The sequence below is a fragment of the Petromyzon marinus genome, chromosome 15 (assembly GCF_048934315.1).
Source record: "Petromyzon marinus isolate PM22_M1 ecotype Great Lakes invasive population chromosome 15, UKy_Petmar_22M1.pri1.0, whole genome shotgun sequence".
NCBI classification, from domain to species: Eukaryota; Metazoa; Chordata; class Hyperoartia; order Petromyzontiformes; family Petromyzontidae; genus Petromyzon; species Petromyzon marinus.
Genome location: NC_133681.1, coordinates 5,510,130 through 5,534,809, shown reverse-complemented (window position 1 = coordinate 5,534,809; position 24,680 = coordinate 5,510,130). Strand labels below are relative to the sequence as shown.

General features: G+C 50.1%; 1 protein-coding gene across 1 annotated transcript in view; it reads left to right on the top strand.

Moving 5' to 3' along the window:
• Window positions 1-15,512: 15,512 nt before the first annotated feature.
• The window catches only part of LOC116942617 (collagen alpha-1(XIV) chain), a 104,835-nt gene continuing 95,667 nt past the window's right edge, over window positions 15,513-24,680 (top strand). The window contains exons 1-2 of the mRNA XM_032954742.2: window positions 15,513-15,750; window positions 24,013-24,172. Of these exons, the coding sequence (XP_032810633.1) occupies window positions 24,094-24,172 (79 nt within the window). The 5' untranslated portion in view covers window positions 15,513-15,750; window positions 24,013-24,093. The remainder of the gene's footprint in view (window positions 15,751-24,012; window positions 24,173-24,680) is intronic.

Below are 24,680 nucleotides of genomic sequence, written 5' to 3'. Positions count from 1 at the left end.
ACAGCAAGTAGGTTTGCACAGCTGTATCTGCGTGTGTGACATGGGTACAGCAAGTAGGTTGGCACAGCTGTATCTGCGTGTGTGAGGTGGGTACAGCAAGTAGGTTGGCGCAGCTGTATCTGCGTGTGTGAAGTGGGTACAGCAAGTAGGTTGGCACAGCTGTATCTGTGTGTTTGAGGTGGGTACAGCAAGTAGGTTGGCACAGCTGTATCTGTGTGTGAGGTGGGTACAGCAAGTAGGTTGGCACAGCTGAATCTGCGTGTGTGAGGTGGGTACAGCAAGTAGGTTGGCACAGCTGCATCTGTGTGTGAGGTAGATACAGCAAGTAGGTTGGCACAGCTGTATCTGTGTGTGAGGTAAGTACAGCAACTAGGTTGGCACAGCTGTATCTGTGTGTGTTAAGTGGGTACAGCAAGTAGGTTGGCACAGCTGTATCTGCGTGTGTGAGGTGGGTACAGCAAGTAGGTTAGCACAGCTGTATCTGCGTGTGTGAGGTGGGTACAGCAAGTAGGTTAGCACAGCTGTATCTGCGTGTGAGAGGTGGGTAGAGCAAGTAGGTTGGCACAGCTGTATCTGGGTGTGTGAGGTGGGTACAGCAAGTAGGTTGGCACAGCTATATCTCTGTGTGTGAGGTGGGTACAGCAAGTAGGTTGGCACAGCTATATCTGCGTGTCTAAGGTAGGTACAACAAGTAGGTTGGCACAGCTGTATCTCCGTGTGTGAGGTGGGTACAGCAAGTAGGTTGGCTCAGCTGTATCTGTGTGTGTGAGGTGGGTACAGAAAGTAGGTTGGCACAGCTGTATCTCTGTGTATGAGGTGGGTACAGTAAGTAGGTTGGCACAGCTGTATCTGCGTGTGTGATGTGGGTACAGCAAGTAGGTTTGCACAGCTGTATCTGCGTGTGTGACATGGGTACAGCAAGTAGGTTGGCACAGCTGTATCTGCGTGTGTGAGGTGGGTACAGCAAGTAGGTTGGCGCAGCTGTATCTGCGTGTGTGAAGTGGGTACAGCAAGTAGGTTGGCACAGCTGTATCTGCGTGTGTGAGGTGGGTACAGCAAGTAGGTTAGCACAGCTGTATCTGCGTGTGAGAGGTGGGTAGAGCAAGTAGGTTGGCACAGCTGTATCTGGGTGTGTGATGTGGGTACAGCAAGTAGGTTGGCACAGCTATATCTCTGTGTGTGAGGTGGGTACAGCAACTAGGTTGGCACAGCTATATCTGCGTGTCTAAGGTAGGTACAACAAGTAGGTTGGCACAGCTGTATGTGTGTGTGAGGTGGGTACAGCAAGTAGGTTGGCACAGCTGTATCTCTGTGTATGAGGTGGGTACAGTAAGTAGGTTGGCACAGCTGTATCTGCGTGTGTGATGTGGGTACAGCAAGTAGGTTTGCACAGCTGTATCTGCGTGTGTGACATGGGTACAGCAAGTAGGTTGGCACAGCTGTATCTGCGTGTGTGAGGTGGGTACAGCAAGTAGGTTGGCGCAGCTGTATCTGCGTGTGTGAAGTGGGTACAGCAAGTAGGTTGGCACAGCTGTATCTGTGTGTGTGATGTGGGTACAGCAAGTAGGTTGGCACAGCTGTATCTCTGTGTGTGAGGTGGGTACAGCAAGTAGGTTGGCACAGCTGTATCTCTGTGTGTAAGGTGGGTACAGCAAGTAGGTTGGGACAGCTGTATCTGCGTGTGTGAGGTAGGTACAGCAAGTAGGTTGGCACAACTGTATCTGTGTGTGTGAAGTGGGTACAGCAAGTAGGTTGGCACAGCTGTATCTGCGTGTGTGATGTAGGTACAGCAAGTAGCTTGGCACAGCTCTATCTGCGTGTGTGAGGTGGGTACATCAAGTAGGTTGGCACAGCTGTATCTGCGTGTGTGAGGTAGGTACAGCAAGTAGGTTGGCACAGCTGTATCTGTGTGTGAGGTGGGTACAGCAAGTAGGTTGGCACAGCTGTGTCTGCGTGTGTGAGGTGGGTACAGCAAGTAGGTTGGCACAGCTGTATCTGTGTGTGTGAGGTGGGTACAGCAAGTAGGTTGGCACAGCTGTATCTGCGTGTGTGATGTGGGTACAGCAAGTAGGTTGGCACAGCTGTATCTGCGTGGGTGAGGTGGCTACAGCAAGTAGGTTGGCACAGCTGTATCTGTGTGTGAGGTGGGTACAGCAAGTAAGTTAGCACAGCTGTATCTCTGTGTGTAAGGTGGATACAGCAAGTAGGTTGGCACAGCTGTATCTGTGTGTGAGGTAGGTCCAGCAAGTAGGTTGGCACAGCTGTATCTCTGTGTGTGAGGTGGGTACAGCAAGTAGGTTGGCACAGCTGTATCTGCGTGTGTGAGGTAGGTACAGCAAGTAGATTGGCACAGCTGTATCTGCGTGTGTGAGGTAGGTACAGCAAGTAGGTTGGCACAGCTGTATCTGTGTGTGCGGTGGGTACAGCAAGGAGTTTGGCACAGCTGTATCTGCGTGTGTGAGGTAGGTACAGCAACTAGGTTGGCACAGATGTATCTGTGTGTGTGAGGTAGGTACAGTAAGTGGGTTGGCACAGCTGTATCTGCGTGTGTTAGGTGGGTACAGCAAGTAGGTTGGCACAGCTGTATCTGCGTGTGTGAGGTGGGTACAGCAAGTAGGTTAGCACAGCTGTATCTGCGTGTGTGAGGTAGGTACAGCAAGTAGGGTGGCACAGCTGTATCTGCGTGTGGGAGGTGGGTAGAGCAAGTAGGTTGGCACAGCTGTATCTGCGTGTGTGAGGTGGGTACAGCAAGTAGGTTGGCACAGCTATATATCTGTGTGTGAGGTGGGTACAGCAAGTAGGTTGGCACAGCTATATCTGCGTGTCCAAGGTAGGTACAACAAGTAGGTTGGCACAGCTGTATCTGTGTGTGAGGTGGGTACAGCAAGTAGGTTGGCACAGCTGTATCTGCGTGTGAGGTGGGTACAGCAAGTACGTTGGCACAGCTGTATCTGTGTGTGAGGTGGGTACCGCAAGTAGGTTGGCACAGCTGTATCTGCGTGTGTGAAGTGGGTATAGCAAGTAGGTTGGCACAGCTGTATATGCGTCTGTGAAGTGGGTACAGCAAGTAGGTTGGCACAGCTGTATCTGCGTGGGTGAAGTGGCTACAGCAAGTAGGTTGGCACAGCTGTATGTGTGTGTGAGGTCGGTACAGCAAGTAGGTTGGCACAGCTGTATCTCCGTGTGTGAGGTGGGTACAGCAAGTAGGTTGGCTCAGCTGTATCTGTGTGTGTGAGGTGGGTACAGAAAGTAGGTTGGCACACCTGTATCTCTGTGTGTGAGGTGGGTACAGCAAGTAGGTTGGGACAGCTGTATCTCTGTGTGTAAGGTGGGTACAGCAAGTAGGTTGGCACTACTTTATCTGCGTGTGTGACGTGGGTACAGCAAGTAGGTTGGCACAGCTGTATCTCTGTGTGTGAGGTGGGTACAGCAAGTAGGTTGGGACAGCTGTATCTGCGTGTGTGAGGTAGGTACAGCAAGTAGGTTGGCACAACTTTATCTGCGTGTGTGACGTGGGTACAGCAAGTAGGTTGGCACAGCTGTATCTGTGTGTGAAGTGGGTACAGCAAGAAGGTTGGCACAGCTGTATCTGCGTGTGTGATGTAGGTACAGCAAGTAGCTTGGCACAGCTGTGTCTGCGTGTGTGAGGTAGGTACAGCAAGTAGGTTGGCACAGCTGTATCTGCGTGTGTGAGGTGGGTACAGCAAGTAGGTTGGCACAGCTGTATCATTGTGTGTGAGGTGGGTACAGCAAGTAGGTTGCACAGCTGTATCTGCGTGTATGAAGTGGGTACAGCAAGTAGGTTGGCACAGCTGTATCTGCGTGTGTGAATTGGGTACAGCAAGTAGGTTGGCACAGCTGTGTCTGCGTGTATGAAGTGGGTACAGCAAGTAGGTTGGCACAGCTGTATCTGCGTGTGTGAGGTTGGTACAGCAAGTGGGTTGGCACAGCTGTATCTGCGTGTGTGAGGTAGGTACACCAAGTGGGTTGGCACAGCTGTATCTGTGTGTGAGGTGGGTACAGCAAGTAGGTTGGCAAAGCTGTATCTGCGTGTGTGAGGTGGGTACAGCAATTAGGTTGGCACAGCTGTATCTGTGTGTGTGAGGTGGGTACAGCAAGTAGGTTGCCACAACTATATCACTTGAGAGTTTTTCTTTTTAACGCGAGCAGTGCCTCTGTGGTTGTTTCCGCTTAAAAACTGCAGTGACATAATTTACATAACATGTCATCATTCATATAACAATGAAACTATTGGGTGTGGGGGTGGTCGCGCAGTCCTTAGTGCACTGCGCAATGAACCCCGGATCATTGAGTGTTCATTCCCGGCTACGAGTTCACGTCCAGTGGTGAGTGACATCTGAACCGCTCCTGGTTCCCTTCACTGCTTCACCGGCTGGTGGTGAAGTATGGTGAGTGGGGAGCGGTGGCGCAGCGGTTAGCGCTACACTGCGCTATGAACCCGGCGACCCGAGTTCGATTCCCGCTCACGGCAAACACCGGTGACGATTATCTGAACCGGTCATGGGCCTCCCCTAGGTCGACTCATCCTGAGTACCCGGTGGGGTGTGTGAACATCGCCACTGGGGAGACAAAGGCGGCCGGGCGTGGTGCTGGCCACCCACCCCCTCGTGTACCATTCCGGCCTTCTTTGGTGCTCGCTAGCAGCACTTGCCCCTACAGTCCGTTAAGGCTACACGGGGGATCTTTGTCTTTCAAGTATGGTGAAACAACAAGAGCAACCCACAATGACCGACACTGCGTGAAGAGTCTCACATCCAGCAGTTGATTGACAAAGATTACGCAATGCAAAATGGGAATTGTGCTAAACGCAGTATGCCTTTGATTTCGTCATAGGAATGTGGAATTTCCACCACTGATTGACGGTCGTAAACTGAGAGTGGAGCACGGGTCGTTTACTTGGGCACGGGAGAGAGACAATCAGACTTGTCTTGGGTGTTTTGCGCAATGCGAGCCATTAGTCATCCGTATTTGTGTGTTAGGGTTCTGTTGCGACATCATCCCCCAATGTCTCAACGATTCATCATCGCCACCAGCAACAGCTGCAGCAAAACAAGCATCGTCCTCATTCGCAGAATCATCATCATTATCAGCAGTAGAGCAGAATCATCATTCTCATTACCATCATCATCATCATGATAACCATCAGCAGCAGCAGAATTATGATTATTCTTCTCATGATCAGCTGTAAGGCCCACCAACACCACCACCAGCAGCAAGCATTAGCAGCAGCAGTAAAACATAAATTAATAATCGATCATCAGCATCAGGTTCCCGATTATTATCATCTTCAGCAGCGGCGGATTCGATCGTCATCACGTTGTGTCCGTGGTGCCGATCGTCCTCCAGGTGCCAGTTTCTCACCAGATCACGCACTCACCTCTTCATAGGACATCGATTCAACATTCCGAGCGCATTTGTAATTACGAGCGCGGCACCCAAAGATGTCACGTCCGATAAACTCGTGAAATTATTTTACTATTCCCCCGTTTTTTTATATATATCGCGAGTTTTTTTTTTACAACTCCAGATGACCATTATATATATAAAAAAGTGAGAACAAGACGTATCTTTAATAAATATCCAATGAAAAAATGTTCACGAAAGCCGCATTAACAAAACAAAGGGTAGAATCATGCATGGTGCGCGGGAGTGCGCTATCTCTCGCGGGGAAAGCGATGTCCTCGTGTTAATTAAACTCGCTCCAGCCACTCGTTCTTCTTTTGTGTTCACGCAACAAGGACGCCTCCGCGTGAGCCTCTGTGTCGAGTCGGGCAGTCGATGATGGCACGCGCTGGCATGAGACCGGACCCCAGACGCACGATGAGACTCCGCGTCTCGCGCGTGCGCGCGCGCGCCCTATTTGACGTGCCCCCGAGGTCGGATCAACGCATCTCCAATTAGCTCGGTTGGTTACGTGCGGTGCGAAAGAAGTTCAACGTACGTACAGGGTACTTTTGGAACTCTCGCCGGGGGGAGGTTCTGATTATGAGAGGTTTCCCAAGACATATATCATCATCATCATCAGTCGCAGCAACAGCAGTCATGTTCAGTCCACTGCTGGGTGGAAGGTTCTACCAAATCGTCGCCACCTGCCACGGTCCCGCGAAATAACAAGGCGTCATTCTTCTACGCAAACATATATACAGTATACGTACAGTATATACATACTGTATGTGTGTGTGTATATTTAACGGAGGGTGAGATGCAACGCGATAGTTCTGTGATAAATACTTTCGTGTAATTGGGTAGATTGAAGCCAAAATATGTCTGTGTGTATTACCACGAGTTACCCGCCGTAATGAAGACACTCGTTTGTGCTCGTTGTAACCTTCATTTATCTTTACGATGCGTAAGTCCCATTGAAAAAACGGAACCCAGATAACGAGGGTGAATGACAGCGGAGTGCTATAGGCATCGATCATGGGTGCTGGTGGTTGTTAAAGTCAAGGGAAGGAGCTAAATATACAGAATCAGAGTGTATATGTATACTGGGGGAATCCGATGAGCGATAAAGCTCTTTTTTCACAGGTGTCCGGTAGGGGCAGGTCAGAACGTTACAAGAACAAACAATACAAACACGTGACAGGAGCGCAAAGTATAGGGAAATGTAAACAAAACACTTTTTTAAAAAAATATACAAATAAAACTGAACCATTTTTTTGGGGTATCTTACCAGATAAAGTTCCCTCGGCGATTTGGCTTTGTTTCAGAAGCTACCTGGCCACAAATGATAGCTGGACGAAGTGGCTTATCACGTGGTCGTGTCTCTGTGTCCCGTAGCGTGTATCCCGTTGTCTCGTGCAATGTCTCCCGTGTCTCTGCGTCCGGTCCTGTTGTGTCACGTGTCCCCGTCTCTCTGTATCTCTGCAATCAGGCTACATCGACATTCGTGTCCTGTTCGTTCTCTTGCCCCATACATTCATTAATCATCTGGACTCTACTGGCCTGCCCGTGGAGTATTACGGATACTCGTGCGACGCGGAAACAACAAACGCTGCAGAGGCAATTATTCTCATTTCCGAATGCAAATCATCCAGAGGAAGCTTTGGGTGCGTGGTGGGGAAAGGACGCGGATACGCGCATTGGCCGCACGAGTTTTATAACGATCACCGAACACCTGCGTTTGCTCAGCGAATGATTTAAACAGACGTGGCATCTATAATAGTAATATATGGCGCCTGTGTATGTCACCGCAGCCTTTGCTCTTCCTGTCACACACACAGCAAAGTCAAAATTACAACACCCCCCGTGTAGCCTTAACATATTGTTGGGGCAAGTGCTGTTAGCGAGCGCCTATGAAGCCTGAACGGCAAACGGGAGGGTGGGTGACCAGCACCACGACCCGGCCGCCGTTATTTGTCCAGTGCTGATGTTTAAACACCCTAACAGGCACTCATTTGAGGCTGAGTCAACCCAAGGGATGCGCAGGACTGGTTCAGATAATCGTCGCTGTTGTTGTCGGCAGTGAGCGGGAATCGAACTCGAGGAGTCGGGTTCGTAGCGCTCAGAATCAAAAATCTGTATGTATTCTGCAGAAATCAGATGAGCTATGAAGCTCTTTATTTTTACACCACCGCTCCGCACACACTCCACGATCATACACACACACAGGCGGGCGCGTACCACCTCCTGCGAGCGATGTCTCCACTCCACTCGGCACACTTCCAGGGCCGGTGGGGCGCTGGAGGATCTCTCGCCCACCGGAAGAATTCAGCCGCGCGCGCGCCCGTGCTGCCTGCGCCCGGAGCACGAGTTGGCACCGCGCTTCCAGCCACAGCAAAGACAAAGATCACCCGCGTAGCCTTAACAGACTGTAGGAGCAAGTCCCGTGAGTGAGCACCACACCACAATGCTGCTGTGGCCCCGCACGCGACAGAAATTCCGCAAGGTGCAGCCTTTTTACGGGTTTTTATTTATTTGGTCTTAATTTGAAGCTTTCGTGACTGCAGGAATCCATACTCTCTGGTTCTTTCGGTAAAGTCACGTAGATATAACTTTTTTTTATTGATCACACACCTAACGCCAATTACTTCCAAGCAACTCGATGTGCGCTTTGCAATATCCACCAGATGCCACGCACGTCGCAAAGTGATCATTAGCATTATCATTCGAATCGCACTCGAAATCTTTATGACTCAAATCATGCACGTCATCGATCGTCATCATCATCATCATTACAATCATCATCTTCGGTGGCATCGTTTCGCAAAATAATCAAACACTTGGTACAATGCAGACAAACCGTTGATACGGGTTCACACAAACCACGCCGGCGAATTATTCTTCTCGATGGACGCTTAATAAACTGAACGAACAAAATGTTTGTTTTATTTTACCGGTCAAGGCCCACTGAGCTATGAGCTTCTTTTTTCAGAAGCGACCTCACGAAGTTGGCTTCTCACGTGGAGCAGCGTTCTTCACACATTTTCAGGGTGGGGGCCACTTTCGCCACCACACATTTGAAACCATTGAGGGGTTGACAGCAGCACGATGGTGATGATGATGATGCAGGGTGGGGTGTTGTCACGTGTTGTGTATCGTCGGGGGTCCGCACATCAGGCACCTCACTAAAGGCCACCAGGGGCCCGCCAGTGGACCGCGGGCCTTGCAATGAAGAACACGGATGTGCAAGAACGTGCCACAAGCATGTGTGGCTAATGCATAAATATATACATAATATATATAATATTTATATGTTTGTGTAGGAGATGGGCGCATTGTTATATCGAGGGACGGTGGCAGCTGGCGACGACTTGAGGGATGCCTCCATCCAGCAGCGGACTGAACATGACTGCTGCTAATAAGAAAAAGGCTTTATCTTGTCCGGCAATAAAACAAGTATTATGAATAAAACAGGTGTTAACATCCTCAATCACCAAATAGATACCCTTTTGCAAGGCATCAGGTCTACGTGTAGTTAATGCAAATTTGATGCCTTACAAAAGGAATCAATGTTTGTCTTTGAACATCTTAACACCGGTTTTATTCCCAGAAAGGCTAAAACCTAGTCTTACTTTTTTTCGTATTTCTTTTTTTATTCTGCCAACAGAAGAGGTTCCTTAGAACACCAGCAAGAGCACCCACGTCACACTCACGTCACACCCACGTCACGATCCTTGCACTGGCTTCCATTCAGTGGTAAAATTGAATAAAAAAAATATTCTCTTGGTTTTTAAATCGTTGAAAGGTCTGGCACCTGTACACATGACTTCCATGCCTTTAAGATATGAACCAACAAGATCCCTAACATCCTCGAGTCCTGGTCTTTTAGTCGTCCCAAAATCCAGGGACCAAACCCGAGGGAGAAGCAGCTTATACTGGTAGGGACGAAGTTGTAAACTGAGTGCACCAGCCTGCAATAGATTAATGTGTCCGTCCGTCCCCTTTCAATACTTTAACGAAGTGAAATCTCGTGCTGTTGGGTGTAAAATCAGCAATAGACAGTGCAGAGACTTGATGTGTCTTATTGCACCCAACATTTGGAAGTCACATTATCTCATTTGCGAACTTCTACCAGCCCACCCTGCAGGGACTTGTTACTGGTAGGAACGAAGTTGTAAACTGAGTGTACCAGCCTGCAATAGATGAATGTGTCCGTCCGTCCCCTTTCAATACTTTAACGAAGTGAAATCTCGTGCTGTTGGGGTGTAAAAATAAAATTGCGCAAAATTCCAATGTTCCTACCAGCCCACCCTGCAGGGACCTGTTTGTGTATACAGTCCTCGCCTGCAGAACAGCCTGCCAGGGATCTGATGAATTCACAATCATTAAGCACTTTAGAAAATAAATCTAAAAACTTACTTTTTAAAACTTGCTTTTAATTAGCATTATCTTAGTATGCCATTTTTTTATGCCTTTGCTAGAAATGTGTTACAACGTGATTTTATTTTGCCGACAATTTCATTTTCATTGTTCATGCCTGTAAAGCACTATGTATTGCATTCTCTTGCACGAATAGTGCTATAGAAATAAAGTTTGATTGATATGATTGCTATGACGTGGCGAGCGAGTGTTCATCAGTTGGTGGCTACAGATGCTCCCTCGCACCGGACGAGGGAGCTCTGACTCCACGACTGGAACGCCACTCGAGACGCGCCCACGCTCCCTCCGCTTGGAACGAGTTTAGAGCTCCCAATTGAGCTCACAGAGTCCTCCGGGCCCCCTGGGTGGGTGGGTGGGGGCTGGTGCAAGAGGGGGGGGTAATGGGGGGTCCGACCCATCTACCCATTAATTCATTACGTAATGTTCGACGCGATTGTGGAACTTTCCAGTCATTTTAAACGTTTATTATGATGATGATGATGACTTCAAGTTGTATGCACATACGTGATGGGCCGCGCATGTGGATTCCTGAACACACGTTTAATTGAGAGAGAGAGAGCGTTGGGCTGTTATTTAAAATCACCATTGTATAAACTCTTGCCAAGCAGACCTCGATATTGGCATTTAGCTCATGAACACACTGTACTGTGTTGCCATAGGCAAGAACAGAAGTATACTCTGCGAGTATGATGCGTCATGGGTCAAACGGGAGCGGTGGCGCAGTGGTTAGCGCGCTGCGTTATGAACAAGACCTCCCAAGTTATGTTCTAACATCAGTGGCGAGTGATATCCGCAGCGGTACCGGGACCCACCCCACGTTCACCAAAGCGCACCCACCAGCGTGGTGAAAGTGTGTTCAACCACCACGACTGGCATTGATTGGAACAGATATATTCACAAATAGCATAAACCATCGTCACGCAAACTCCGGCCATCCTCGCAGTGGCACCGGCCTTCGTACACAGACGGCGGTCACCGCATCGTCGCGGCGCTTTCAGATGCGCTTCTGCGGCCGTCTGGAACGCTCTTCCTTCCGATATTATGAAGCCACTGGAGCTGCGCACCTTCAAATCTCGGTTGACAAACTCATTTCTTGCCAACTGCCTTTTGTGTTTAGTTTGTTGTCCAACTCCCGCACCTCCGATTAGCACGGTTGGCTAAGTACGGTGCGAAAGAAGTGCAACCTATACACGTACATTAACTTAACCCTTAATTAATCCACCACTCGATGAAGGCCTTGCCAAGGCCTTCCTTTCGGCCCAGGGCGTTGTTGACCATACTTGACATGGCTGGTGGTTAACGCGGGTTGGTGTAGGAGGGTGAAGCGCTTACGACCGGTTCGGAATCAAACTCGGGTGGATAGGTCACGAGCTCGCGGTGCTGTACGGGATCACAGTGCCCCCCCCCCCCACGCCATGCTGAACACTGTGCCATCGCGCCACCCATGCAGTAGTGTATCCACTGGTCTTTGATTACGTTTGTCGTTGAGTTTAATAGCGAGCACGTGCTATTGGGCATACGTGTCGCCTATTAGGGCAAGTGCCAATTAGCGAGCAACGATGGATTACCCCCGGTGCACGAAAGAGGGTGGTCTGGCCATGCCCACGCCTGTAAAGGACTTTGTCTTTCATCGCGTTCTGATGGCTTTCGCACCGCAGCAGGTGCTTTTTTGAGGCCGAGTTGACCTAGGGGAGGCCCATCACACGGCCGGGGATCGAACCCAGGTGGCTCAATGTGCGACCCATTCATTGCACGGCGCGCGCACGCACAGACACGGCACCTCGATTCGATTCCCCGCCACAACATAACACAAGTGGCAAGTTGCGTTTAGGCTTGTTCTGTGACACCACTAGGTCGACTCGGAGTTAAAAAAAATAACATTTTGGAACGCGTGGAAATAAATACTGTACGAGAAATGGGGAGCCCCGAAGGGGGACGGGAATGGTCCCGGCCACATAACTCGAGCCGGCTCGAATCTTTACTCGATAAGAGCCCCCCTAGCCTCAACAAGTCGATAAGGATCCACGGGTGGTCTCTGTGCGAGCGGGTCAGAGGGCACGTGGCGGTGCGGGGAATGGTGACATTTGTGGGGGAAAAAATGCTTTTTCGCTCGTAGTATTCCTCCAGTATGAATCAATATTCATATTCTTCACTGTGCTACGACCCCTGCTAGCGAAGTTTGATTCCAGGCCACGGCCAACATCAGTGACTAGGACACTAGGCAGTTCTATCAAAACCGTTCCCGGACCTCCGTTATGTTAACTCGGCCTTAAACGCGTACCTGGTATGCTGTGTAAAGATCAGCACAGGTGAGAGGTGCGACCTGGCGTGGTGCTAGCCACGCAGTCTCGCTGTGTGTCACCCTTTCGTCCTTAATAGGTGCTCGCGAACAGCACTTTCCCCAAAAGCCTGTTAAATACTACACGGGGGTCTTTTTTCCTGTAGTAGTGTATGTATGTATACGAGTGTTGGTGTATGTATACGAGTGTTGGTGTATGTATGTATGTATACGAGTGTTGGTGTATGTATGTATGCGAGTGTTGGTGTATGTATACGAATGTTGGTGATGGGGCAGTTGTGGAGAGAGTGGAGAGTTTCCCATACCTGGGCAGTGTGCTTATGACCGGCTCCAGTTTAACAGCAGAGGTCTCACTCCGAATCAGTTGAGCGGCAATATCCTTTCATCGGTTACGTAACGCTGTGTGGAAGCTGCCTGGTCTGTCGCTCCGCACTAAGCTTCAGGTCTTCTCGGCCACGGTCATTCCCTCGCTTTTCTACGCTTGCGAAACGCGGACCCCCCTAATGGAACATCTTCGCCGGTTATAAACATTTAGGCTAGCCTGCCCACGATCCATCCTGGGTTTAACCAGGCTGGATTGTGTGAGGAGCTCACAAATCTTTGAAAGATCTGGGAAAAGTCCCATCGGTGAGCTCCTCCGGCAGGCAAGGCTGCGTTGGCTGGGTCATGTAGCCCGCATGCCCAGCCACCGCATGCCGAAACAGCTTTTGTTCGGCCGGATCGAGGGGGCTAAACGGGCGCGGCACGGGCTAGAGAAGAGATGGAGTGATGTGGTACAGGAGGACGTGGAGCTGAGTGGACTTGCCGATGACTGGTACCAGCGGTGTCAAGATCGGCCTCTGTGGAGGAGGCTCGTGAAGGATGCTACTGGGCAGTTGGAGGCAGTCGCCCTCCAACAACAACGGAGGGCGGAGGAGTGACGCTCACAACAACGAGCGGAGCGCCGGGTGGCTAAAGCTCAGCAGGTTGGCACAGTAGGGGGCACAGGTGGTGCATCAGCCAGTCATCTCAGTCAGTCGACCCGTGGCACCTGGGTCTGCCCCGTGACCTCCTCCCAGCGGGCGTTCGACACTTCACGTGGCCTCAATGTGCACATGGCTTGGCACAAGCGTCGTGCTGACGTCACCGCCACTTAGTGGCGAATGGCGGTTGTTGTTGTGTATTTATGTATACGAGTGTTGGTGTATGTGTAGTGGAGTACGAAGGTGCGTTGTGGAAACAGCGTGATTACATGATCACACAGACAGTACGGGTTATCTTGGGTCAGCCTGTAGCGAAGGCGAATACAGTGCAGGTTATGTTAGGGCAATTAAGCTGGGAGAGCCGTGGACGGCTGTGATTGGTTGGTGCTGTTGCCGGGGCTGGAGAGGCGTCTAAAGGTCTGGAGGAGAAACAGATGACGGTCGCGTGGAGTGCTGTTGGGACTCGGGTTAATTAATTGGGGGTGTAATGAGAGCGGGTATAAGAGCGGGAGTCGGAGTCAACAGAGGGGGTTGAATGGTGGAGAGCTTGGAGAGAGGTTTTGAAGAGCGGAGAGCTTGGAGATGGGTTGAAGTTGGAGAGCTTGGGGGAGTTGGAGTTTGGAGAGCTTGGAGTCAACAGGGGAGAGTTGAAGTGTGGAGAGTTTGGAAGACAGAGTTTGAGAGACAGAGTTTGGAAGACAGAGTTTGGAAGACAGAGTTTGGAAGATAGAGTTTGGAAGACAGAGTTTGAGAGACAGAGTTTGAGAGACAGAGTTTGCAAGATAGAGTTTGAGAGACAGAGTTGAGAGACAGAGTTGGAGTTAAGAGTTGAAGGGTGGAGTTGCTGTGTGCGAAGTCGCTGTGTGCGAAACGCTGTGTGCGGAGTCGCTGAGTGCGGAGCAAGCGAAGTAATCGTGGGGAGTGGAGAGACAAAGGTGGCGAGCGAGTCGAGTGAAGCACGGCGAGCGAGCCGTGGCGACCAGGATACCGTGGAATGTGGAGGACATGCTGAGAGTTGTAAATAAAGCGGTGTTCGGAGAAAGACAGAAGTTGTCCGAGTGAAATCGAACACTACATATGTATACGAGTGTTGATGTATGTATACGAGTGTTGGTGTATGTATATGAGTGTTGGTGTATGTGTACGAGTGTTGATGTATGTGTACGAGTGTTGGTGTATGTGAGGTTTGTTGATAAACACGTGAGCGATGTGTACTGCTGAAGGAGTGCACGTGTGTGTCAGTACCAATGACTACATGTGTAGGTATGTGTAGCGATTATTGCGCTGCGCTATGAACCTGGCGACCCAAGTTTGATTCCTGCTCACGGCCCACAATAGTGACGATTATCTCACTCGGCACTGGGCATCCCGTAGGTCGACTCAGCCTCAAATGAGTCCCAGGTGCGGTGTGCAAACCTCGCCACTGGGGAGACAAAATCAGCGGCCGGCCGTGATGCTGGCCACCCACCACCTCGTGTGCCGTGCCGGCCTTCATATGTGCTGTTCGCTAACAGCGCTTGCCCCTACAGTCTGTTAAGGCTACACGGGGGATCTTTGTCTTTGTTGGAGCATGGTGATATTTTGGTAAACGTGTGAGCGACATGTGTACTGCTATAGGAGTGCACGTGTGTCTGTGTGTGTATGTATGTGTGAGCTGGCCACCCACCCCCTTGTGTACCGTTCCGGCCTTCATAGGTGCTCGCTAACAGCACTTGCCCCTACAGTCTGTTAAGGCTATATGGGGGATCTTTGTCTTTGTGTGAGTGCGAGTGAGTCTGTGTGTATGTGTGAGTGCGAGTGAGTCTGTGTGTGAGTGCGAGTGAGTCTGTGTGTGTGTGAGTGCGAGTGAGTCTGTGTGTATGTATGAGTGAATGCGAGTGAGTCTGTGTGTGTGTGAGTCTGTGTGTGTGAGTGCGAGTGAGTCTGTGTGTATGTGTGAGTGCGAGTGAGTCTGTGTGTGTGAGTGAGTCTGTGTGTGTGTGAGTGCGAGTGAGTCTGTGTGTGAGTGCGAGTGAGTCTGTGTGAGTCTCTGTGTGTGTGATTCTGTGTGTGTGAGTGCGAGTGAGTTTGTGTGTATGCGTGAGCGTGACTGCGTGTCTCTGTTCCACTTCCGACCCCGGCTCGCACTGGCAGGGTAGGAGTGGAGAGTCGCGGCGTGGGGGTGAGACAGTTGGAGTGGAGGAGGAATGGAGACTAAAGGAGGAGGAGTGGAGGAGGAATAGAGACTAAAGGAGGAGTGAAGAGTAGGAATATGAAGGGGAGGAGGCGGAATCTGATCGAGGACGTGGGGAGGAGGATTGGGATCGAGAGTCGAGACAGATGGGAGGAGGAGCAGAAGGTGGGGGGGGCGTAGAGAGTAGCGAATGAGGGGGGGGGGGGTAGGAGGCAAGGACGACGAGGAGGAGGATAGAGAAAGGGGGGGGAAGGAGGAGTGTGGAGTTTGGAGTGCGCCTTTTCTTCAGCCTCTCTAAATCGCGGCACGCGATCCCAGCGCCACCGCTCCCCACCACGCACCCGCGGAGCGCCCCCCCCTCCCCCCCCACTGTGTAACCCGGACCCCTCCGCAGTTTCGGACCTCCAAGCGAGACCCCCCCCCCCCAATCGGACACCTGGCCCACTGAGCTCCCAGGAAGGTGAGAATCCAAGGTACGAACTTTTTCATCGCTCGTCTACAGCCTGGGCAGAAATCACGAACATCCCGTTTTATATATATTTATTATATATTTTATTATTTTATTGTTTCCCTTCAACGTGACTTTACCGAAAGAGCTAAGTACATCCCGGTAACTCTTCTTCCGTGGACACGTGAACTTTGGCGATGGGCTATAGACGTCGACTTCCCGCCCGTCCTATACACCGTATTGTACATTTAGTTTCGTCGTCATTGAAAGCAGCGTCGATACGTTTGAAGGGGAGATCTCAGTGAGGGCCGTCGAAGTATGTAACCGTTCTATTTTCGGGAAATGCTCGAATACTGTACCGTGCACATGCCGTTTCGATGCACAGCTGTGCCAGCGCATTATTACGGACGGCCGTGCCGTGGAAAGTCTACAGGTGTTCCAGGGGGCACAGGGAGTCGAGTGATGTCAATGTTACGCATGTTCTTAGACGGCGAGAGAGTAGGAGGCGGCGACCTGCTACCGCTCTTTACGCTCCGTTTCGTGACGTTATTTATGAATCACCACAGTGCGTTTCGGCTCTTCAAATATTGAGTTGTGTGTGTGTATATATATACCGATTTTTTTTTAAATGTAACTCTTCTTGTTATTATTGGTTGTGGACCGCTGTGGGGTGGAGAGTCGAGTGATTGTCAAGTTTCTGGACGTTCTAGAAGGGATAGTGAGATAACGATTGGCATGCGCATAGTCACGCCTTTGATCATTATCGCTGTGCGTATCCTAAAACATTGTTTTCATATATATCGTTTGGACTTTTAAAAATATGTAAAGTATAAGGCGCGGATGTTGATTCACTCTTCGGGCAAGGTCGGCTTCAAGTTGCACTCTGTTTTCTGCCTCGAGCGTGGCATTGACACACACACAGACAGACTCTCTCGCCATCGGCGGTGAACCCAGTAATTCGCCTCCGCTGGAGTTGTGTGACGTTAAAAACCAAGAGCGTGCGAGCTGCTGCTGCTGCCGCCGCTTGCTCCCCGTGAATACAGAGGTGATGTCGGGGTGAGTCGGGACGGGCAGGGAGAGGAGCAGGAACCATGAGACACGGGATGGGGGGGGGGGCCACGGCGTGAGAGCGGCCCCCCCGGGTCGGAGTTGCGTAACGCGTCGGCGACATCGCGAGCGGTGAGATTCGAGAGGGCGCCTAGAGATTTGTTGTTGCTGTTGTTGTCACGTGGCCGGCTTTGCGACAACGGCTGAGAGATTCTGGCGGGAGGAAGGAAGCGATGGCCGCGAAGTTGTAGCCTCTGATTGCTTGAGTTTCATCATCATGGGTCGGGGTAAATGGATCGCCCCAGCCCAGTGGTGAACGAAGTCTGCGAGCTCAAAAATCTGTGAATCCCCGTCTCAAACTCCCCGTGCTAATTAAATAAATAACGATCACCATCGCCCGCCATGGTCAATCCACTGCTTGGATGAAGGCCCCCCTCTAAGCCACCACATTACCCCCCCCCCCCCGATCAGGTGGAGGCCCTGATATTTGATTCGTCTCTCGTGGTGGTTGTCAAAAGTTGGGGGGGTAACTCGTAGCTTTGGCCACCAGGAGGGGTCAAGATACCCTCTGCCTGTCCCATGCTCGTAACGCGACTGCCTACACCTCCACACTCACAATCCATTTCCCTGGCCGCCAATCCGTCATTATCCCCCGACCAAATCACGGTCACCCATCCCTCGCGGCGTCGCGAGCTGCCCAGCCCCCACCCCGTTCCTAAGGCTGTGACTGACGATGTCTCTCCAACCCACGCACGCGCTCCTCTCGGAGTCTGCGTCCACGCAACGGCGCATCGAGATGCGCGTTTTGTGGCGTTGCGTTGACGGCTTTCTCTCTGTCTTTCCGTGTTCCGGAGTTTCATTTCCGATGGCCCAGGACTATCGTGGTTCTGCGATGCGGCGCGAATGGTTTGTGAAACTCGCATGAACAGATGTATTATATATTTTTTGGAGAGAGTTTTATTTTTTTTGGGAGACGTTTGCCAGACTTGCTTCTTTGAATTTGTTTTATCTCCCAAATGCCACGTGTTCAGAGTCTGTCGCCAGCTTCAAAGGCTTTGGCCGGAATTTAAAAAAAACACTCGTAGCCGAAGCACTTAATCAGAGTCAATTAGCACACTCGTCATCGTGAGTCATGGTCTCTCCACATAATTATAATTTTAATCACCATCATCACCAGTAGCGACATCATCTTTATCATCATCCCTTTGGGGTTATTTTAAAAAAGGAGCATCACTTGATGAAGATGTGATCAGTATCATCATCTTTATCCTGCTGGATGAAGGCCTCGTGCCGTTGCAATAGAAATCCCGTGGCGTCGTGATATCACGCCACCCATATCACTCCAGTGTCCATGGTCTGATAGCATGGTTCTATCTCCGTGGTGGGTGTTCTCTTAGATATGTTTGCTCCTTTAGCTGCCCATCCCGTCACCAGTCTCATCCCTTGGCCACCATCCCTGTTAGCTCACGATGCGTTTTGCCCAAGACCACTTATTATTCTTCACGGTCAATCAATTGCAGTGACTATATCAGGAGAAGAATACAATCAATCAACGCCCCGCTGATCAATATCTATCAACCACTTGACTTTATTTCCCATATAGCAATGATGTATGTACGTTGAACTTCTTTCACACCGTAGGAAGCCACCCGTGCTAATCGGAGGTGCAGGAGAAGTACAAAAAACGAAACGCACGATACTTATTTGACTCACCCAGAGTGACGATGATGGAGTTTGGTACATGCATCAGCTACTAGCACACGAGTCGAACTGCAATGCGACTGCTAAAGATGGCTAGTGTTGATATGTTATCTCACAGGTCTATGTCGAGTCGACTTCCAATTGAGCCCTTCACACAGTAGAGGTCGATAAAGTGAGGACTACCTAGTCGCCAAGTCAAGAGGGCTTTCGCTATGTTGCGTATGGACTCGCCACATGAATGTCGAGTTTCCACCAATGGATCCATGATATAAAGAGGGGCTCAAAAGTGCTGGCTGTATGAAATACTTGCTCCTGTCATAGGAATATGGGATTTCCATTCCTGGCTAAGTGTTATAAGCATGAGATAATTAATAGTTTCCACGTGGAAAAAACTTGGCCCTGCCATAGGATTGTGGAATTTCATTCATGTTTTTTTAGTGCAGCACCAGTACGCATTTGAATGAGAAACCATATACTGTGCAGAGTTTATAGCAGAGATTATTAGTGTTCGGCATAGGATGCGACTGGATTTCTCATCGCGATCATCATCTCCGTGTTCATAACTCCAGGAGTAACTGGTAGCGTATTCCGTCTGCTTCCTAATGGCTTTAGCATCACAATCTCTCAAAAGCCACTTGAGAAAATACGTTTTCACATTTTTGTTTTAGTCAACACTGCCTTGAAGAGAAACTAATATAAAAGTATACCTTCTATTGAAGGCAACAGTGTTAGTAATAGGTTTTTACCCTTTTAGCTGGCACAAAAACTGACACCTTTATACATTGCAAACATGATCCCTTGTATAAAGGTGTCAGTTTTTGTGCCAGCTAAAAGGGTAAAACCCTATTACTATATTTTATTACTGGCAAAGGAGATCTCATAATGGCAACAGTGTTGTTGATGAATGTTGTTGAGTTTGTTGTTGTTTGCACTTTCGGCACCCCTGCCAATGCAGCAGCATCACCCAATTCTGTAATTAGTTGTATCAATAATATGATTAGGTCATATTTGGATGAGAACACTGTTCTCAAATCACCACGTACAGCATTTTCCTCGATCAAAGTTTGAACGAAACGGTCAATAACGTTATCCCCTACGAATTTATGAGGCGCAAAACATATTTATTGTTTTGAAGGATATTACTAGTTATGGGATATTACACCAATAGATTTAAACCGTTTTTGTGTGAAACTTTGAGATTGCTTCTCAGTCATTCGCTGGTGCCCGGCACAGCGCTCCAATCCGTTCATGCTGAGCGTCGTTTGGCACAGAGCCCCCCCCCCCCCCCCCCCCGAGTTGTTCCCTCCACGTGGGAATCTTCGTCCGATATCTTAACGGAATTTGTGTGGCCCCTTAACCAAGGCGCTTTACGAAGAATGAACAACGGTGCAACGTGAGAATGGTGAGGTGAATGGAATGGATTAGAGGAAGCATTGGGGGGCACAGCTGTGACGCGTGGATTCGGTGAGAAGCGAAATTGATGACTGTAAATGATGACGAGTGGAATGAATGAATGAGGTTAACGAGTGATTGCTGTATAATGAGAATATGAAGAGGGAGCAGTAACGGTGGTGGTGGTGGTGATGAGGAGGAGGAGATTAAGGGATCGTCGGGTGAGGTCGAGTAAAATAAGAGCGTTTTAAGTGAGGCGGAAGCTTGTCCCAACCCGACGACACGTCGGTGAGAGCCACACAGCGAAGAAGCTCTTGGCACGTGGAGCGAAACGTTGGACGTTGTGCCGAACGACACGCGGTAACGACCCGAAAACACACCGGAGGAGAACGTTTAAAGATGTATCGCCTTGTGGGATGAAAGCCTCGCTCTGCTGGCCCCAAATCTCTCGTGGTCTCGTGATGTCTCAACATCCATGCCGCTCGTGCACACGAGAGACGATCTCCCTGCTCCGTCATCGCCGCCGTGGTGGAGATGACAGCGCCACGGTGGCGAGATGTTAACTCCCTCGCCTGGTATGCAGGAAATCGTGGGTTTTGATCCCAACCTTGACGCCTGCTGTATATTTGGAGTTTGCGTGTCTCTCTCTCTGTGTGGTTGTGTGGATTTTTCTCTGGGTCCTCCGTTTTTTATCTCCAAGTTTAGAATCAACTTGCGTTTTGAGTATCCGACTGCAATAAATGCCCACGTGATGCAGAGCCATTTCGTTGAGCTATCGTTTGTGGCCATGTCGCTTCTGAAAAATAACTATAGAGCTCAGTGGGCCCCACCTGGTAAAATAAAAAATAAAAGTTTATAGTGGTTTGGCTACTATTCTGTCACTAGTCTCATAAATCCCTCTCCGATCTCTAGTGGATAGTGTCCTGTCCAATCCCACGTACCAATCCCACGAACCAATCCCACGTAGCAATCCCACGTAGCAATCCCACGTATCAATCCCACGTATCAATCCCACGTACCAATCCCACGTAGCAATCCCACGTACCAATCCCACGTAACAATCCCACGTATCAATCCCACGTACCAATCCCACGCGACAATCCCACGAACCAATCCCACGTACCAATCCAACGTACCAATCCCACGTACAAATCCCACGTACAAATCCCACGTACCAATCCCACGAACCAATCACACGTACCAATCCCACGTATCAATCCCACGTACCAATCCCACGTAGCAATTCCACGTATCAATTCACACGTACCAATCCCACGTAACAATCCCACGTACTAATCCAACGTACCAATCCCACGTATCAATCCATCGTACCAATCCCACGTACCAATCTCACGTACCAATCCCACGTGCCAATCCCACGTACCAATCTCACGTACAATCCCACGTACCAATCTCACGTACCTTTCTCAACATTCAATGTGACGTCTAGTTTTCAGTTTGTCCTCTAACCCACGTGCTCCTCGTTCTCTCTCAAGTAAAATTCCCAATGTGCATCTTTCTATGCTTCTTTGAGTGTTTCCTTTCAGTTAGTGTTCCGTTGTATTCATAAGTGTCCCGTGTTATCGATTTACATATCATGGCATCCAATGTGCAACGATTGAAACCTTTTCTCTCTGGACACGTGGGTGTACGTTACTGCTTACTGTTAAGTCCAATTTTCTTAAAGCACTTCAACCTGTGTTTGCCTCGCCTCGGAGTAGAACAGTTTTCCAAAGTTACAGACAGCAGCGTGGTGAGTGAAATGTGCCCGACAATTTGTTACATTCGGGCGAACGCTCCATCTGGGAAATAGTTTTTCTGAAAACGTTTTACAAATTGAGTTCACCCGAATGGGAATGACCAAAGCAGACATTGTAAACAATCCAAGTTTAGTCTCTCAAAGTCACGAATGTCAAATTGGCTCCTCCTCAATCAGCCCAACCTACGTAGTTTATCATGGCACGCACTGTTGATGAGACCCAGACAGTCGAAACCAGTCCAGAGTTTGCCTGCTTAAAAAAAATCCTTCTAGGATAACATCGTCGAAGAATCTTGAGCCGGCATTGCTAAAATCCCGAGTTAAAATCCGGGTTTCAAAGACGGACACCGCATCGCGTGCTTTCAGATGCCATTCTGTGGCCATCTGGAACGTTCTTCCTGACGATATTAAGAAGCCACCGGAGCTATGCACTTTAAAATCTAGATTGAAAGTAATTTATTGAGAACTGCTTTTTGTGTTTAGTTTTATGTCCTTCCCCCGCAACTCTAATTAGCACGGTTGGTTATGTACGGTCCGAAATAAGTTAAATATACATACAAGCAAATATCATTCGTATAGCCTTAAGAAACTGTTGGGCCAGGTGCTGTTAACGAGCACCTACATACATTCACATTCAGTCACATGCGCATTGTACTCATTTTCGCTACCCCCTTGGTGAGAGAGATAGAGATTTAGAGGGAAACCACAGGCAAGCGGGAATTAAGCCAAAATCGGCACAAACAATTGGCAAGCTCTGTAGTCCTATAAAAGTGTGATGTTTGAAATTGTGATGGTCAATCTCGACAATTTGTTGAATCGCCAACATTGGGGGCGGTGGGGGGGCGTTGAGGGCGGGTGGGAAGGAGCGTTGGGAATCTGACGGTGGCCGGATGAATTAATCACAGGCCTTATTACCGTACGCGATAAACACATCACGCCGTAAACAACGCCGCGTTCATCGCTGCCCTATCGGAGCGTCGCTCGGGGCCCCGTGGCGTCTGTGTGCTAGTGGTGGTGATGGTGGGAACAGCACAGCGGCGGCGATGACCTTAAAGGGAAAGTGTCGGCGTTGCTGCCTCTGCTGCCACTGCCAAAATATTCCAACGGCCAAAAAAAATGCGGCAAAGCCCGAGTAACTCAGAGCGCGGAATGCCGGGCAGCGCTGGAACCCCGCCCGATATACCACACCGACTCCCCCTGCAGGAATGCACCCCCCCCCCCTCCACCTCTCCTCCCCCTGCTATTGCAGATGAGCCGGTGTCGTATTTGTTTGAAATAACGCAAAGAATGGGTAAAGGCACAGCCCTGCAAATTCCCTGCTCACCGCCACTGCGGGTGGGAGGGGAGGGAGGGGGGCTCCGATGGTTGAAGCTCTAGAGGCAGGGCCTCTTTTGGAGGTTATTTGTAACACTGCTCTTCCACGCCAAACCCTACAGGAATGATCGATCCTCTCTTACCTGCTGCCGTTACAGATGGGTTTTCGGTGGCGTTGTTTTAATGGAGTTTGAAAATTCGTGGATAACAATGATAATAATTGAAAGTAATTTTTGTCTTTCCTCGTCCGGAAAAACTCTCGCCCGAGTCGCCAGACTCTTTCACGAGGGTCCTGCTTTGGGACGTTTGAACCGCTTCCGTTATTAATGATTTAACGCGAAGTTGTCTCTGTGGGAGAGGATCTTGGAGTGCCCAGAGAAAACCCAGCACACACTCCACATAGACGGATTCAGTAGAGGGCAGGGCAGCATAATCCTCCCGTACTTCTATACTCCCACATTATGCCCCCCGCCCTCACCCAGCCACGCTGAGCCAGTTTAGTGAAGCGAATATAAACGAGATGCACGGCGCGTGGGAGGTCATTATCTAGTAGCGGATGGAACAGAATCGCTGTGCAATAACAACCGCCATTCGCCACTAAGTGGCGGTGACGTCACCACGGCACTTGTGCCAGGCTAAGTGCACTTTGAGGCCACGTGAACATCGAAGGCTCGCTGGCAGGAGGTCACGGACCAGACCCAGGTGCCATGGGTTGACCAATTGAGTTGACTGGCTGACGCACAAACTGGGCTCCTCACTGTGCCAACTCGCTACATTTTATCCGCTCGGCGCTCCGCTTGTTGTTGTGAGCATTGCTCCTCCGCCCTCCGTTGTTGCTGGAGGGCGACTTCCTCCCAACTGCCCAGCAACGTCCTTCACACCGCCGGTACTGGCCATCGTCAAGCCCACTCAGCTCCACATTCTCCTGTACCGCATCAGCTCACCTCATCCCTATCCCGTGCCACGCCCTTCTAGCCCCCTCTGTCCAGCCAAACAGAACCTGCGTGGGCACGTTGTGCATGTGCGCGTCCGGCGACGGTCGATTTAAACTTGGCTTTGGTTTGTGGCTGGCAGGAGGAGGAGGGTGCCGGCTGAAAAGAGGTAAACACACCTCCTCGACCACCTCCTTTCCCGTCCCGCCCCACCGACCCGGGCATGATGAGGGTGGACGTCTCCCTCCTCGTCACCGCCGCCTTGGTCGCCAGCCTCTCCGTCTGCGTCATTCACTCGCAAGGTAACGAGAGACGCCGGCCGCCACGAGCGTCCTCACAGTGCAATTGTGGACTTCAATGTGAAGAGGGTAAACGCGCTGGCCCTGTAATTGGGCACAACGGTGGCTCGGAGATGTTAACTACCTCGCATGGTATACAGGAGGTCGTGGGTTCGATCTCGACCCTGACACCTGCTGTATATTTGGAGTTTGCATGTCTCTCTCACCCCGTGGTCACGTGGATTTTCCTCTGGATCCTCCGTTTTTTTCCCTCCACATTTAGAATCAACATCACGCGTTTAGAATATTTGGCTGTGATACATTTCCACATAATAAGCCACTTCATTAAGCGATCATTTGTGGCCAGGTTGTTTCTGCTAAAATAACTAAGTAGCTCAGTGGGCCTTAGCTGGTTAAATGAATAAGAAATGTATTGCCTGCTAAAGCCACTGCCGGCCAGAAGCACTTCCGCGCAAGGAATCTTCAGGGAGCTTCTAGAGAGCCCCTCGTGAGTATTTTGGCCTCTCTCTTC